Source organism: Erinaceus europaeus, chromosome X, assembly GCF_950295315.1.
Source record: "Erinaceus europaeus chromosome X, mEriEur2.1, whole genome shotgun sequence".
NCBI lineage: Eukaryota > Metazoa > Chordata > Mammalia > Eulipotyphla > Erinaceidae > Erinaceus > Erinaceus europaeus.
The window spans coordinates 125,809,971-125,827,238 of NC_080185.1; the positions used below are offsets into that span (position 1 = coordinate 125,809,971).

Here is a 17,268-nt window from a genome sequence, read left to right on the forward strand (position 1 = left end):
CGGACAATCTTCTGAACAGGCTAAATCAGCAGCAAATGTTCTTCAAGAGGGAAAAAAAAAAAAAACACAAACCAAAGGAGAATTCCACTGGAGGTTGGAATTCCTGAGTTCATGGAGCTGAAGGATGCCGCTGTGGAAGTGCAGGGCTGGCTGCAGACACCAGTCTCTGGGGGGTGGGCGCCTGGGCTGGCAGGCCCCAGAATCCACCAGAGCCCCAGCTGAGGGCCTGTTACGCCAAAAAGGACAGAAGATTCTCCAAGTTCAGTTCAACACGTGTTCAGCCTAGAGTGACTAACTCCTCTTGGGTTGCCTGGGGCAGTGAGGATTTAGTGGGAAAGTTGGAGTGGGCATAAGGCGTGCCTGCCTGACACCTCTAAGTGGGGTGACCAAGTGACACGGGGGACCCCAGTTCAACTGGAATGCCAATATTCCTTTAGGCTCATGCTTTAATGTAAGGATTTTACGTGCAATGTCTGAGATCTGGTCAGGCTGGAAAGAGTCCGTCCCAGATAGTGTAGCAGCAAATGCCCCGATGCCGGGGCCTGGCAGCGTTTGTCCGCATTTGAGATTCTGAATCTGGTGGTCCTGACCTCCAGCATACACGCCACCCAAGCTCCACTCACAGTGGGGCTCTGCCCCCCCCCCCCCCCGTAGAAATGCAAGTCAGGGTTGTTGAAGAAAGGGGGAGAGAGCTTAGGCATGCTGGTAGCAGACTCCCCAGCCCCATGGAGCCCCTGTTCTGCTCTGTTGGGGTTGGGAGGGGCACAGGTTGGCCCCAGAACAACCAGAACTCTCAATAGCACCAACCTTTCGGGATTGTTGTGAAGGTAAAGGGGAAAAAGGCCCTAGATCGTGGGACAGCAGCAACCATTCTCCCGCTGGCGGTGCCGGAGGATGCCATGTGGGATCGCTTCAGGAACATGACTGCTGTGGAACGCGCCCGCACTAGCCTGCGTGTTTCGGTGACCCTGTAACCACACAGCAGGCCGAAACCCTGACTGTCCTCATGTCCCCAAGAGATGCAGAACCTAGTGCAGTTCACAGGGGGCAGGACCTGGCGGGGGCAGGGAGCAGGGCCTCAAGCCATGTCAACATGCCTTTTGGAAATGTCCAGTCTGGCAACAGCCCGGTGATTCCTCGTACAAGGCATCTGGCTGCTGTCTTCACAGTGCAGGTAACAGGAGTGGCACCACACATCCCAGACTCTGGCACATAGTGCAAATAGAGGAATGATAAATGCGTCTCTCCTTCCTCCCTCCCTCTCTCTATCTATCCACCAGGCCACCCTGATTGCTGCCTTTCGTGATATTGTAATTTACAGACAATGCGCACTTTCCCCCCACAGACTTGATCTTTACCCTCAGATTCTTGGCTTACAGCCTCCCAAAGCCTGAGACTGTCTTAAGAGTTGAGAATGCTCAAAGATGTCTCTTGTTGTGTGGATGAAGGTAAGTGTTCAGAAAACACCTGTGCGTGGGGGCTGGGTGCCAGGGGAGCCATGAGATGGGAGAGCTGGAACTCCAGCCCCTCCCCCAGGCCTCTGGAATGAAGGCTCTCAGTCACCAGTGGTCAGCGATTTCATCAATCAGGCCTTAGGACTCCATAAGAGAAGACCTCCATAAAAACCCAAGAGGCAGACCTACTGAAGCTTCCGGGTCAGAGGGCACAGCATAGAGGTCTGGGGAGACTGGTTACCTGGGGAGTGTGTGTGGGTGTGTGTGTGTGTGTGGGGGGTGCTGGGCCCTTCCTCACACCTTGCCCAGTGCATCTGAGGTACAGTGCTTGGTGGAAATTGATGGTCTGGTGTATGAAGGGACTTTCTCTGACCTGGAGGGGGTGGGGCGGCGGCACGGGTGTTCTGGCTCTTCTGGGCTTTGCGGCTGTCCCAGGAGCCTTGGCCCAGTCTGTGTAGTAACTGACTCCCTGAAGCGCTTTCTCCCCCACTTGCTAGGGGCAAGGGGGAGGGGGTGGGTTTGCTGAGGAAGCCACACACTGCCTCTGCACTGGTACTGCAGGGCAAACAGCCTCTGCCTGTGCTCGACCTCTTTTCTGAGTCGCTGTTTGTGTTTTCATGTGCTTTGTCTTTTTGCTGCCAAGTCACCATTTCTCTGGCCTTAGCTTTTCTGTGTCTCCTGCTCTCTTGCTGAGGGAGGGGAGTACCTGACTGTGTCCACCAGAGGGTGCAAAGCTCTCATTCTTCACCCACTAGTGACAAGTCTGTGCTTGCTTAAGGGGAACCCACTCTCCTGTTCATTACTACAGACCTGTGAATTAAACTAGCCAAATACAGCATAATGGGGCTAATTGGATATCCTTTATATGCATGCCAAGAGCCCAGGAAATAACTAGCTGGCCCAACGGTTAAAGGCTTGGGAATCTAACAGAGAAAGGGGAGGGGGAATGGCCTCTATGAGTAGAATACACAGGTTTATTTCAGAGAAGATGAGTCATGGTTGGGATTTTCAGGACAGGAGATAAGAAGGTCTGGGATGTTTGTCTGTAAGCATGGGAGTCGTTTTACCCTCTGAGTCCATAAAATTCTCTTGAGAGGAGATTTATGGTAGCTTCCTTTCCCAAAGCTGCTGCTTTTAGTCAAATAAGGGAAGCGCCAAGACTTTTTGTTAAAGGAGAGAGGTGGCCAGAGTACTGCTTAGCTCTGATACAAAGTGGCACGGGGGAGTGATTGCACCTGAAGTCCCTGGAAGCTCAGGCATGCAAATCCAGTGCTCTCACAGCTAGGCTATCTCTACAGTCAGAAATCTCAGGTGTCTTCAGCTTGAAGTAATCACTGTTCCAAGCCTGGAAGAAATTAGAGCAGGAATCAGACCTGGATCCAGGCATCAGTGTTTGGAGCCTCCGGTCCTCTGACTCAGTATGGACTTGGACACCCAAGTGCCTGGGCAAGCCAGTGACCACAGGAGTGAGGCCAGCCTAGCCAGAGGGCTCCTTTCTTGCCTGGCACTTGCACCTGGGGGCGGGGGAGTGACTGTGACCTTTGCAGTGCCTCAAGGGAGCGAAGCCAAGTAGATGGCAAAAGGGACAAGCAGGTCTGGCCCCTGGTGCCCTTTATCTCAGTCATTCTGCAATGTCACAAGTTAAACTGTGCCCGCCCCTCCTCCCCCGCCCCAAAGATGTGGCTATCCTGCCCGCCAGCCCCTGTGAATGTATCTCACTTGGAAACAGGGTCTCTGCAGATAGTTAAAATGAGGTCTTGAGAACGACCGTCAAGATACTTGCCTGGGAAGATGCTGTATAAAGACTGGGGTTCAGCTGCTCCGATTAAGGAATTGCCGGAAGTTGTGGAGAGACTTCCCTGCCACCTTCAGAGGGGGCCTGCTTCTGGCTGGCCTCTGGTCTTCCTTGATTAACGCCCCTGCAAACGATCCCACTGAGCAGGGCTCAGGGTCCAGGGGCAGCCTGGGGCACCTCTCTCTCTGCTGGGACCACAACGCAATGAGGGGCGCCATTGTCTTCCCCTCATTGCCAGCTTTTCCCGTTGAGTGCTGGGAGGACAGGGACTTTCCAAGGCCTCCACTATTGGAGGCAAACAAAGGCGGCTCAGGGTGCCTGCAGGAGCCAAGGCGGCAGGGGCCTTGAGACTGGCATTCACACTGCCCACTGGGAGCCTGATCTCCCTGGGTAAATTCCTGGCAGATGGCAGGAGAGTGCAGCTCAGTCCCAGGCTCTCTGGAGCAGTATTTGCAAATCCTCTCCCAGACTACAGAATCGGGGCCCTGGGACAAAGCCTGTCTATATGCATTTGAATAAGCCCTGCTGGGAATTCTGAGCCAGACTTGGGAGAAAACCTGGGATGGGGGGTGACTTTTTTTTTCCCTCACAGTACTAGATCACCCCCCCCATTTTGAGAATGAATATATATTCACCAGGGGGTGACCCCAGACCAACTATTTTAGGGGGAGGGGAAGACACTCACCCAGCACTAACCCACCATCCACAGTATTTGGTGGTGAATAGATGCAATGGTGGGAGCTCAAACCCAGCCTCTAAGGTCCAGCTCTCCACTATGGGTGAGCTCTCTGCCAGCCCCCTATTTTGATGTCTAAATGGACACTGTATTGACTGGCTACTGGGACATTTCAGCAGTGTGCCCTGGCACCTCTGGGTGTGTGTATAAGCTTCACTGCACCACCACCAAGGCTCCAGGGTAGAGGTCAATGTCAGGCTGGGAATCCGCTCCATCAGTCATGGATTTCGTCCTCCCTCCAGACCTATTCGCAACCAGGAGTAAGTCACAGGTGGACTGTGCCATTACAGTACTTTTTTCTGTCACTGCCCTTGACAGTTATGGGCAACAGCTGGCACTACGCTCCCACTACAGGCCTTGAGTGTTGTCTGGTGTCATTCGGTCCCCTCAGAACAACTTTGGTGGGTCCATACTATCACCTGCATGCTTGAGTCCCTCCAAATTTTGACATTACAACCTAGTAGTGGCTAAGGATGTGAAGCCTTCAGGAGGCTACCAAGTCTTAAGAGTGTGTCACTCACGGCGTTCAGGCTCCACAAGCACGAGAAGAAACACAGTTCTGTCATCTCTAAGTCCCAATTCGTTTTATTTTGTAGTAGCAGTCCAGACTAAGGGGTTAGTTTTCTTTTTACGACTGGCTGAAAGAGCTACAGTCCAGAGCGGACCATATAGGAAACGAAGGGTTGAGCCGGGGCCAAAGACACAGGTCACAGGCTTTCAGCTGCCCACAGCACCCTGAACTGGCCCTCCAGCACGGCTTCCGGCAGGTGGGCACGACACCCGTTTGCACTTCTCCCCAGCTCAACGCAGAGTGGGCATAAACATTTAGCGAGTAGATGGAGCTAGGATTCTTCAAGAGAAACTACATGTCCACATGTGATCAGTTTGAACTCTCTTATTTGCTGATACTTAGCCAGAAGAAGCCATTTATTCAGATTCTAAATGGTGCTATTTCCATTGTCAAGGCACTTGATTGAAAGCCTTGGAGCATACATTTCAAGTTATAATGGAAGTCTACTAGAGCAGAGAAATACTAGTTCCTGGATCTGCCGTTGTATAGATAATCCAGAGACGAAGCAGTGCAGAGATCCTGCAGGTCAGAATACTTTTCTCTGGGAATCATGCCAGAAGGCCGTACGTATCAGCGATACGTCATTGGTTTTGCGGGACAGAGGACAAGAAATGCAGTCCCACAGAAAGGTTCAATGCCAGCCAAGGACTCCATCTTCACTTTCTATTTACACCACTTTGTTTTATTCTAGGCTTACTCGATACTGCTTGGGGGGGGGGGGGAAGCCAGCTGTCATTTCTCCACAGCACTAGAAAAAGATGTGCGGAACAGTTAAAAAAGAAAAAATGGCTACCGCTAGAATGGAAGCCTGTAGCACTGCTCCTGTCAAGGTTCCCTTTCAGGAGCTGTATCCCTGGACATAAAGACGCCCTTTGGTTCATGTCAGGGCTTTACCTGTCTAGGTCGACTTCTTCAGGTAGAAATAGGGAGGGTGAGGAAGAGACACCACAGCAGTGAACCCCCCCACACACACTGCCCGGTGCCATGAACCTGGTTCCAACATGGCAAAATGGGCGGAGCTAGTAGCCTCAGAAGTGATTCTTAAAACACTTTAAAACCTGTTAGCTATCAACTTTATTGGAAAATAAATAGGAAGACCTGCTCAAATTCTGATATTTAGATGTTTTAAGTTTAGATTTCTTTTTTTTTTTTTAAAGAACTCCACACAACCAAGAAGCCTGCACCAAATCAACTAGTTTAGACCACCAGCTCCATCCACCAGTGTATTCCGCTCCTGTATTCAGGATAAATTAAAGGGTCCTTATTATCAAGGCTTAAAACCAGGAATAGCCACCAGTAACATGCTGCTGGAGCGCAGGCTTATGTGCCACTGGCACCAAGAAACTCAGTGGCAGACAAAGCTCCCTTAAAAATGACCATACGGTCCCCACCTGCAAGGGGAAAGCCTCACAGGTGGTGAAGCAGGGCTGCAGGTGTCTGTCTCTCTCCCTCTCTCTGTCACTATTCAGTAATAAATAATATTTAAAAAATATGACTGCACGGAAACAATGTGTGGATGCGCACATTCCACAGCTGGGAAACAGAACAATAACACCCAACAATATAAGCACGATTTAGGAGCGGGACCAACCCTAACGTCTCCCCTCGAACCTGCCTTCCAAGGCTCCTTGGGCTGCCCGAAGGGAGGGCTTCAGGCAGAAGCAACAGGGCTGAAGATGAGGGAACCTGTCAGACATCAGGGACAGTGAGGCCCACCTGTCAGGAGCAGAGTCACATGTCAGAACAAGGGAAGTTAAAGTCAGAGCTAAAATACAGACATTCTAGCACACATGCATCACCAAGCCGGGGAGAATGGCAGCTGTTCTCTCTCTTAACAAGGTCCATTCTGGACAATTCCGAGACCTGAGGATTCAGACAGCTCGGCCAGCCCTTGGTGTTGCCGAGGACAAACCCAGTGTACTTCAACACGATAATACAGGGACTTTCCGAGGGCTGGCGACTTCTGACAAGCATATCCACCTATTTGCAGCGGCACACGTAAAATCGCATGGCCCTGCAGATCTGCAGCTCGTCTTCATGAGAAAATACTAAGGAAAGCAGCTTTTCTCAAAATTCTTTTCAGAGGATCTGTAAACTTCTCTGGATTAAATAAATGGGCAGTAAAAGTAAAATTAAATGGGGAAATGTAGGGAGTGCCTCCCACTTAGTTAAGTGGGGAGGAAACAAAACAATCTGTTAGAAACTGCAAGGTGGATGTGGTCTGGGAGGTGGTGCAGTGGATAAAGAACAGGACTCTCAAGCATGAGGTCCCGAGTTCAATCTCCAGTAGCACATGTACTAGAGTGATGTCTGGTTCCTCCTAGCGCCTCCTATCTTTCTCATTAATAAACAAATCTTTTAAAAAAGAAACTGTAAGGTGGAAACAAAACTCAAAAATAGTGCTCTCCACTAAGGGAAGCAGGTGTGACTGCCTACTTTCCATTCACATCACGAGTGCAATTCAGTTAGGCCAAGAGTTTAATGGATCACTCAGGAAAAAAAAAAATAGCTGCTATTTCCCCATTTCTGACAAAGCGCTAGTAGTTAGGAAGTCCAGCGCCACCAGGCCACCTTCATCCTGTCCCACACAGCAGAGAATGAGTCAAAAGCAGGCCGGACGTCCAGGATGGTGAACTGGTAGTCCTTGTTGACATCGCCGCCATCATAGTAGTCGATGACATATCTGACTTCTGTCCCACAACGGTTGATGATCCAGTCGTGCCTATCAAAAGGCAACTCATACCTGCAACGATAGCACGCCAGTGAACGTCCCTGCAGAGGGGCTTCTGCTACACCTGCAGGCAGCGGGGGGGGGGGGGGGGGAAGGACGGGACGGGACTCGACTCAGGAGTCCTGTCTGCAGTGGAAGGAGTGGGGCACCGGACTAGGATGAGCCCAGATGGGGGACAGTTCCAGGGATCAGGGGACATAACAGACCCAGGCTGGGGAGGCAGGCTATTAGCCCATAGAAACCCAGGGCTGAGTTCAGCCTGATGGGGCGAGAAGGGAAGACAGCTGAGTGCACGTGTCCAGAGCTACAAGGAGGCAGAGGGCAGGCCCAGGCATGTGGGAGGCAATGCAGTTCTATGGCGGGAAGCCGCCCACCCACTCTAGGAAGCCAGCCTTCCAGTGGGCACCCTCCAAGAAGGATAAGGAATCTGAACTGAGCCCTCACCATCTTCCCGAAGACAGTTCGGCAGCTTTTCGGCCACTCTGGGTGCCTGAGCCAAAGAGGGCCCAATGACTGTTTGGCCAACACTCACCCCATCCAAGAGCGGATTCTTGCCCGTGGTGAGTACTCTCTAGCTCTCCCTCCAAACCGGATCAGTGACGGACCGCAAGGACACTCCCTACAAACACCCAAAGAGAAAACTGACCGTGGTTTCTGTACCTGATGTGACACTTTTCCAGTATACTTTTTCTGGTATACATTTGACATTATATTATAAAGGAAACCTCAGGGACAATCCAAAGACAACCCCCTGGTCTTTATTTCCGGGCTGGGGATGCTCTACTCCCCACTTCCCTTCCGAACACAAACCCTGTGCGTCTCGGGAGTCAAGGTCTTTTCACTTGGAATGCGGAGATAGGCACATTCTCAGGAAAAGGAGTGGTTAGTGTTGGGGAATGACACTTCTCTCTCATGTACAGCCAAAAGGAAGAAGAACGAAGCAGAAGTAGAGTGTAAGTGGAGGTTATAGCCTGGTAGGTTCTTTTTTAGGTCCCGAAATGCTAAAAACATGGTCTATATAGCATTCCTGGACTCCCCAAATAAGAGCCTTCTGCTTTCAGGACCCCAGTTCAGAGAAACCAGCCACCAAGGTGCACGTGCGGAAGCTTGAGGGCCAAACTGACTGGCCGTGAGCAGCAGTGGCAGCTCTCCACATGGATGTGTGTGTGTGTGGGGGGGGGGTGCGCGACTGTCAGTCACAGAGCCAGGGCCACTTAAGCATGCCTTTGACACAAAGTTGTCTAAAAGGACTAACATTATTTGAATAAAATGTTAAAAGCCATGGTTTGTTTATGTTTTTCCCCCACACTTACGCAGCATGAAGGGCTTCCCACTTTAAAATCTCTTTCCACGCCTGCTCGTTGTTCTGGTTGTGGATTCGAATGATGTTATACATATCTTTCTGGTTTATGTCCTCATCTTTCCACTTCCACCTACGAAGAGAAGATTTGGGAAAGTGGACCGGGATTACGGGGGCTGCCATGGGGCTAGTCCACGTGCTCATTCCACTGACTCAAAAGTCACATCCAATAGCTCCAAGCCCCGCCCCCACTTGTTTTTAAGGGTTACTGTTGGGAACCAGCACCTGCAGGATAGATAACTCCGTCACTCCTGGCAGCCATTTATTTTCCTTTTTCTTTCAGAGGGTGAGAGACGGACACAAAGAAACAGGAGAGACAACTGCAGCTCCTCCACTGCTTGTGAAGTTTTCCCCCTACAGGTGAGGACTGAGGACCTGGACCTGGGTCCTCGCACACGCCAACGTGTGCACTCTACAGAGTATGCTACAGCCCAGCCTTACACTGGTTTTAAGGTGACTTATTTTATTCTTTCTTTTCCCGGCTCGAACCGGGATCCTTACGCTTTGCGCCACATGCGCTTAACCTGCTGCACTACCGCCCGACCTCCTATTTCACTATTTCTAAGTATTTTATATAATAGTGTGTGTTTTTCTTCCTTTGAGGGGAGTATGCCTGAATTATCTTGAGATGAGTTAAGTTTATGTGTCAACTTGCTGGGTCATGGAATGTCCAGAGCTAGTTGGTCAAACACTCTGTGTGTGCCTGTGAGGGTGAATAAATGTTTAAATGGGTGTGCTGAGGGAAGCAGCCTGCCCTCCCCAGCGCGGTGGGCCTGGTTCAATCAGTTGGAGGCTTAAGCATCACAGATGGGCTGAGTAAGAGAAAGCCCTTCTGTTTCACTACCTTATTCTGCGGGCACTGAGTTTCTCCTCTCTCTGGACAGGGCTGAAACATCCGTTCTTCCTGAGTCTGCGGCCTGCTAGCCTGCAGACCTACAACTACACAACCGGCTCCCCCAGGCTCCAGCTAGCCATGATCCTGGGATTTCTCAGCACAGATCCACATACACACACAACACAAATTTAGAGAGAGAAACAAATACAAATTCTACCGGTTCTCTTTCTCTGGGGTATCCTGGCCAATATATTGACTGGCCTTGTGCTTGTGTTCTGGTGACTCTGAGGAAGCGGTTAACAGCAGCTGACTAATTTCTAACGCCTCACGGCACACCTAGGGATAAAACCTCTCCGATGCCTCATGAGCAGGTCTGGATGCTCTGGAGTGCGTTCACTTACCCTTTCTTTAGCATTGCATTCCAGAACATCTGTTCAGAGGGGTAAACCCACTTCTTCTCTGAACCTGCTCTGGGAATAGACGATTCTTCCCTCACAGTAGACAGTGCGAAAGGTTGATCAGGGGCTGGCATCTGATTGGGTGGTGGCATCTACATAAAGCAAGAGAGTTTCGTTTAAACAGACCATGCCACTAAGCATTTCCTCGTGAGTAGCGCCCAGCACACACACGCACAACACAGGTTCCCATGAAGCCAGTGAGCCGGGCATCGGGCTGTGGCGCTGACTTAAACTGTTGGCGAGTCAGCTGGCGCACCCAAGGCCCCAGAGGTTGTGTGTCGGAGCCCTGGTGCCATCTTGTGCCAGAGCTGAGCATGTCTCTGGCTCCTTAGCTCCCTCCTACCTGCCACAGGTAAAGGTTGAAAAAAATGAAGAGAAGTCGCTTCACAGGCAGTGAAGCAAGTCTGCAGGTGTCTTTCTCCCCCACCCCCGTCCTATCCAACGACATCAATAAAAAAAACAAGGGTAACAAAAAGGAAAATTAAAAAATTAAATTAAATTAAAAAGTAAATAAATAAAAAATAAATTTAAAAAAATGAAGTCAGGTTACTCAAGCTGCTATTCACTGTTGTTTAACTTACGGCAAGATGTTTTCTCTCTCTCTCTCTCTCTCTCTCTTTTTTTTTTTTTTTGCCTCCAGGGCTATTGCTGAGGCTCGGTGCCTGCACCATGAATCCACTGCTCCTAGAGGCCAGTTTTTTCCCTTTTGTTGCCCTCGCTGTTATAGCCTTGTGGTTATTATTGTTGTTGTCGTTTGTTGTTGGATAGGACAGAGAGAAATGGAGAGAGGAGGGGAAGACAGAGGGGGAGAGAAAGACAGACACCTGCAGACCTGCTTCATGGACTGTGAAGTGACCCCCCTGCAGGTGGGGAGCCGGGGGCTCGAACCGGGATCCTTATGCCAGTCCTTGTGCTTTGTGCCACGTGCACTTAACCCGCTGTGCTACCGCCCGACCCCTTAAATGTTCTGTCTCTTAAGAATTAAGAAATAAACGAAATAAAAATCAAAACTATGATCTGCATGCAGCTTTTGGGTTGAGAACATCAGAGGTACATTTACATGCATTGCAGTATAGTTTACGTGTTCGCATGACATCACATATGTATACACATGCACATGCATGATAGCTTATGTGTGCCCACGGTATACATATATGCAGTGTACACGCATGTGCATACAGTACAGTACACACATGTATACTGTTATAGGCTGTTCATAGTCCACTCATTCTAGGGTACTCTGTTTTATAAATAGAGCCCCTCACTCGCGCTTCTCCAGAGTACTTCTAATTTGTTCAAATGTTGCCTGATTTGACAAAATCTCTTAGTACTTTTGAGTCTTTTGGTTCTCGAAAGTACAGGCTCAAGTCAATCTTCCTCTCCACTAATGAGTGATTCCACGACCAAGGAGATAGCTCAGCCTGTCAGAGCATAGGACTTGCATGCATCCGGCCTCAGAGTTAATTCCGCACCACTTTATGCTAGAGAGCTGCACAGTGTCCTAGTCGTTCTATATATCCTTTTCCATTCTCTCTCTAGGGCTGCGGGGGAAGCATAGCAAAGTGGCTATACAAAAAGATTTTCATGTTTGAGGCTCCAAAGTCCCAGGTTCAAACCCTGGATTCAGCAGCGCTCTGGTCTCTGAACCTTTCTCTGTGTTTTTCTACACACACACACACACACACACACACACACACACACACACTACGGTGGTCAGTAATAAAATAAATTTCTAAAAAGCACTAATTCCAGGGGCCATCTGTGAGGGCACCTGATTTGCTCTGTGCAGATACAGGCCCCTCACACACGAGTGCCAGGGTGCTGTGATGTCTCTCCGTGTCGATCTGAAAAAATACCTGACCTGGAGTGCTGAAGCCCCAGTGATGATAGAAAATGCCGTGTAAAGGGCAGGGTAGATAGCACAGGGGTTATGCAAAGAGATTCCCACGCCTAAGGCTCAGAGAGCTTCCAGGTTCCATCCCCAGCACCACCATAAGCCAGAGATGAGAGTGGTCTGGGGGAAAAAAATACTGCTCTAAAAAGTTCCAGGAAGAGGGGCCACTGGCAGATTACCAGATTGGAAGGGTCTAGGTCATCCTTGTCCTTAGTCTTGCCTGTAACAGGACACTCCACATACTCGTAGGCGCGTTCTTGGTGGGCAGGCACAGAGTAGGTTTTGTGCTCACTGGCTGAGTCAGATGCCACTGGACAGCCTGCAACAAACCAAGCATAGAAACAGTGTCACGATCTTAGGTGGCAATGGTGGTAGCTGCTACTCTCTGAGCTTCGAGATGCCACCCCAGGGTGACAAGAAGAAGGATGGCAGAAGGACGGCCAAGAAAGACAGAGATCCAGGAACAAATCTGAGGGGAAGGCCAGAAAGAAGTGGTCCAAGGCAGAGCTGGAGACAAGCTAATAACCTGGTTTTGTGTGATAAAGTCACGACTGACAAGCTGTGCAAGTCAGTCCCCCACTGGAAGCTCACAAGCCCTGCTGCTGTCTCTTTGGTTCCCTGGCCCAGGCTGCCCCTCAGAAGCTCCTCGGGAAAGGGCTTATTAAGTTCAAGGAATTTTCACCAGAAACAACAAGGCTGGAGATACCCCAGCTGATGGTGAAGATGCATGAACAGAATCCGCGCCTACTGTACATGTGCATAAAACTTCATTAAAAAACAAATTGCAGGGCTGGGTGGTGGTACCCCTGGTTGAGCGCACCTTACAGTGCGCAAGGACCCGGCTTTGAGCCCCCAGTCCCCCCCTGCAGGAGGAAAGCTTTGTGAGTGGTGAAGCAGGGCTACACGTGCCTCTCTGCTTCTCCCTCTCCATCACCCCTTCCCTCTTGATTTCTGGCTGTCTCTATCCAATAAGTAAAGATAATACAAAAACAAAACAAACAAAACTAGCGTCACCCCCAAAGCTGGACATCTGCTGTCCCAACTTGGGCCTGGGAAAGCTGAATCTCTGACCAGTGAGCACCACTACGGGCCAAGGTCAGTCTCCACTGCTCTGGACAGCCATTTGCTACGTACTAGCTAACATTCTAATACCCTATAGACAGAGCAGCAACGGTTTCTCTATAGTGGCTGCCCCTGAAATAGAAATGGGCGCCACTCGCTGTGCCCTACCCCCATTGGAAGCGCCTCTATGCTGGCAGGGAAGGAATGTGCTTATTTCTCAGGCCCTGGCTTTAGTGCTTGGCCCAGGTAAGCAGCACAAGTAGGGCCCAGGCTGTGGATGGTAGCAAGCGTGGGGCCCCAGACGCTGGCCTAAGGTACAGGAGAGCCACAGCCCATGACCCAGAAAGGCAGTGAGCTGCTGGGGCGGTGGAAGCCTTGTCTCTGGCAGCAGCAATGACACGAGGAAGACAGTGCTGGATGCTGCCAAGAAAGGCACCTTTCCTTAGCCCAAGCCCTCCTCACTCCGTGGCAAAGGGAAACCAGCTCTACCCTCTCTTACCTACCACCCACAGTGCCCGTTCCAGCTGGGTGTTAGGAAGAAAACACAGTTCACCTTTTCCACATTCTACAGCCGGCAGCCCCTCCAGTCTCCTACGAGCATCCACACACTGGACTAGTGCAAATAATGTTGACTGTCAGTGCTTCTGGCCACAGAAGCGAAGTCACTGGATGGCCCTGTGCTCTCCTCAGGGGCTCTCAGAACAGAAGCACACCTGTTTTCCCCCCACTCGGTCTTGATTCTTCCAGTAGGGAAGGGCAGAGTACGGTGGGGCCTTGTTCAAGGTCACCAAGTTTCCATCAGCCACTTACTAGTTGTGGGGTTTCTAAGTCACCTTAAATATAAAGCAGGGAGAAAACCCTCAGGGCTACGAAGGTGGGAACTCTATCGGGTGACGGGTTTTTTTTTTTTTTTTTTTTGTCTGTTCCAGATACTGTCCTCCCAGCGCAAAAGCAAAAAAGCACTAGCCACCAGTGCTGGGCACCGAGTGGGCAGGCAAAGGAAACCCCTCATCTGCGATGGGATGGGTGGCAGCTTCTAAGAGTGACTTGTCTGCAAGCATCTCTCTCAAGTAGGGGCATAAGGGCTGACTCCAGACCTAGGCGCCTCCAGCGCACACCCACGGCGTCTTCCGATTCTTTCATCATCTCGCCGGGCTCTTCTGTTTCTCCTTTCTGGACAAAGGCGACATTACCTTTCCTCTCCTCGGAGTGCATGGGGCATCCTGAAGGCGGGGCTGCACTCGGGGTCTCCACTGCCACAGCCGGGGAGGATGCAGACAGGCCCATGCTTACAAGCACACTGTCTGATCGAGACGCTCCTGACCCTTCACCTGCCGGCAGAGACATAGGTCAAGGCTGGTGCCTGGGCTGCTGTCCCTTGTGCCACCTCCTCCCCCATCCCAGCGGAGGCTCACGGGGGCGGGGGGGCTATTGTCCCATCTTTTCGGGGAGCGTCGAGGGTGAAACTTACAGGTGAAACTTCGAGGGTGCGGCTCTGGGGGAGAGAGGGAAGCACGTCGCAGAGACGGGGTGCAGGATGGGAGAAAAGGGTGCTGGGAAGGTGAGCGAGGAGGAGAGGGCAGGAGAGGGGAGGCCCACTGGGTCCAGACTCCACCCCCGGTCCTGGAGGCAGGGGAAGAATCGCGCGGAAAGGGGCTTCGGACCAGGGAGAGAGGAAGGACGGCGGAGGGCAAAGCGCAGCCCAAAGCCTCCCAGCCCCGCCCCCGACCGGCGCAGGACCCCACAGCCGCCCACTTTAGTCGGCCAGCGCCGCACACCGCGGTCCGGTGCCTGCTGCTCAGGGCGGCCGCCCCGCCTCCGACTGCCGCCGAGCGCCCAGAGCCGCCGCCGCCGCAGCAACAGCTTGCCCCTCTTCGGTCACCCCTGTCGCCGGGATCACTGCCGGCGCGCTCCCGCTACGACTTCCTGTTTCGAAGGCGGGACTTCCTGGCGCGCGGGTGCAGGGCCGCCGGAAGGAGGGGGGCCCGTCAATCACGTAGCCGCGGGCCCCCATATCAGCCAATAAGCGCTCGGCCGGCTCCCGGACCCCGCCCCGCCCCGCCCCGCCCCGCCCCGCCCCGCCCCCCAGCGTGCGGAGCGCTCCGCGTGCTCCCGAGAGGTGCCGGCAGCGACGCTCCCGCGCCGGGCTCCTTTCCGCTGCGGCCGGGGTGCGCCGGAGGCCCCGTTGCCCCCGTTTTCTCTTGCACTTCGTACTCCGGCGGGTTTAGCCGTAGTAATGACTTCGGCAACGGCAGTCGGAGGCCAGCCCAGCCCCACACACATGAACCTAGCCGGGCCAGGCGCCCCAGGCCTTAGCTGAGTGTGCGAACTGGAAGGCGTGTAGTCTCACTTACCACGAACAGCAACGCAGGATGTCCTTTCGATGGCACTGCGGGTCCTGGCGATAGTAGCCCCACAGCGGCCCCTCATGTCCGCAGGTTCCAGAAGCCCCTGAGCTAACCGGGGACACTCGGGCCCCTTGGAGAGAATGGTGGTGTCCTCGGAGGGAGAGCCAGCCGGCACACGCCGCCCCTCGCCCGTATACTTGGCATCCTCTCCAGAGTAGTTATGAGAGTGATTCCAGTGTAAGTGCTGTGCAAATCGTTGTTAGGTGTCATGGGGTGTTTAGGGGATGATGAGTAGAAAAGGCAGGGCTGTGAGTGTGGAGTGCACAGAACAAGCTTTCCATTCCAGTTAGTGTAGTCCCTGTAAGGGGATCCCGCAGATCCAGGGGGTGACTGTTGGTGACGCAAAAGGAAACCACAGAGAAGTCTTGCCACTGACCCTCCTTTCTGAGTAGCATTCTCAAAATGCTATTCCCCACGCCCTTACAATTAAAGTGATTACATCTATTGATAGTTAGTTCAAGGGTCAGTGAAGAAGCTGAGTCAGCCTCGGGGTAGGGCCCTCCTCAAGCAAATAAACAAATAATTTGCATCCTGCTACAGAGGCGTGAGATCCTGCAAGGATAGGGAGGTCCAGGCCCCTAAGGACAAGGAGGAAACGGAAGGGTTTCAGATCAACTTGGGATCACTTCACCACCCAACCACTCCTGCTGTTATTCTTAGCAGCTGTTCAGGAGAACAGACTTGCACAAACCTCAGAGACATGGCTGTTCTGACAAATCTTATCATTAAGGCTTACTGAGGCCCCCCCAAAAGCAGAGAACTTTGAGGTTGAGTTTTGAATAAACCGTGGTTTCGTGCTTATCTTAAGCTTATGCAGATATTTATTATACTCAATGCATGTGTGTGTGTGTGTCCCTTCCACTAGAATTTAGTATACGCCAACTTGCCTCCTTTCCCTGTCTAGTTTATAACCTCCAGTCAGCTTTGCAGAGCTCTCCTGTGTAGGTAGCTCCCTCATCCCCCCCCCCCCCCCCCCCCCGCTGCTACTACCCTCTTGTAGACTGTTGAGAAGGACCCAGCCTGGCAAACTGGTGGGACCTCTGCTTCTTTGACATCAGAGCCTTCCCTGCTCATGGTAGAAACACATTCCTTTCTCAGGTAATGCAGCTCACAAAACGTCTGTGTTCCACCCGCCCACCTGATTTGTAGCAGGGGAATAGAATTCTAGGTTCGTGGGCATTGTCTCCCAGAATTGTGGCTTCATTGCTTCATTGTCTTCTACTTTCCACCATTGCTGTGAAGTCAAATCTTTTCTCCCTTTTTGACAGTGTGGGGGTCCTCTTGCTCATGCAGTGCCACTGCTCCCAGCCTGATTATCACCCCTGTAATTTCAGAGGGAGAGAGCACAGCACCGCTTCATCTGTGGAGCTTCCCCTGGTGCTATTCATGGTACTCCTATGTTGTGCAGAGACTAGAGCCTCGGTCCTGTGCATGGTAAGGGACGTTCTGTATCGGGTCAGCTGTCTCCTAAGTGCCTCCTTTCCTTTCTCTGTATTAGCATCTTCTATTTCTTCTAGTGGCCTGAAAAAGTATGCCTTGTGTAGACCTCTTTGCTTTCATTGACTGCAACTTGATCGGACCATTCATTCTAGAAACTCACATCTTTCATGCCAGGATATTTTCTTTAAAAAAAAAAATGAGTGATTTTGTTGCACTCAGAGGTTCGGGTCCCCATCACACACAAGGAAGTCCAGAGTCACATGCAAGTACAAGAGCCTTTATTAGCAAGCTTTAGCTTGGGTCCCAAGAGCCTCCGCGCAGGGGAAGTCTTGAGGCCCCGAACAGTTTCCAGCTCAGCTTTTTTATAGTTAGCACAGGGTGGGTACAGGTGGGGATGTTTACACGGAACAAGGAACAGCTGGTTTCGGGTCAGCGGCTGTTCTTATTTACCTCCTCATCCCCCCCCCCCTTGTCTTTTGCAATTTTTAGGGCCCAATCATGGGCCAGTCTCTGTTTCTGCAAGG

The 17,268-nt window shown here is 51.7% G+C and overlaps 1 protein-coding gene across 7 annotated transcripts; it reads right to left on the reverse strand.

Moving 5' to 3' along the window:
• Positions 1–4,554: 4,554 nt before the first annotated feature.
• Positions 4,555–14,826, reverse strand: LOC103108515 (holocytochrome c-type synthase). 7 transcript variants are annotated; one of them, XR_009547532.1, is made up of 9 exons: positions 14,368–14,501; positions 14,090–14,227; positions 12,014–12,153; positions 9,884–10,032; positions 8,601–8,720; positions 7,820–7,906; positions 7,128–7,299; positions 6,172–6,272; positions 4,555–4,966 (listed from the first exon to the last, which is right to left on the reverse strand). XR_009547532.1 is itself a non-coding variant. In XM_060183074.1 (8 exons), exons 2-8 carry the CDS (start codon positions 14,181–14,183, stop codon positions 6,246–6,248), a joined length of 789 nt encoding a protein of 262 aa, XP_060039057.1. In that variant the 5' UTR covers positions 14,184–14,227; positions 14,368–14,501; the 3' UTR covers positions 5,613–6,245. The 7 variants fall into 7 exon arrangements, 4 of the variants coding, with proteins under 4 accessions (XP_060039057.1, XP_060039056.1, XP_016041210.1 ...); XR_009547533.1 differs by having other exon boundaries at positions 6,168–6,272; XR_009547531.1 differs by having other exon boundaries at positions 6,148–6,272.
• Positions 14,827–17,268: the final 2,442 nt, after the last annotated feature.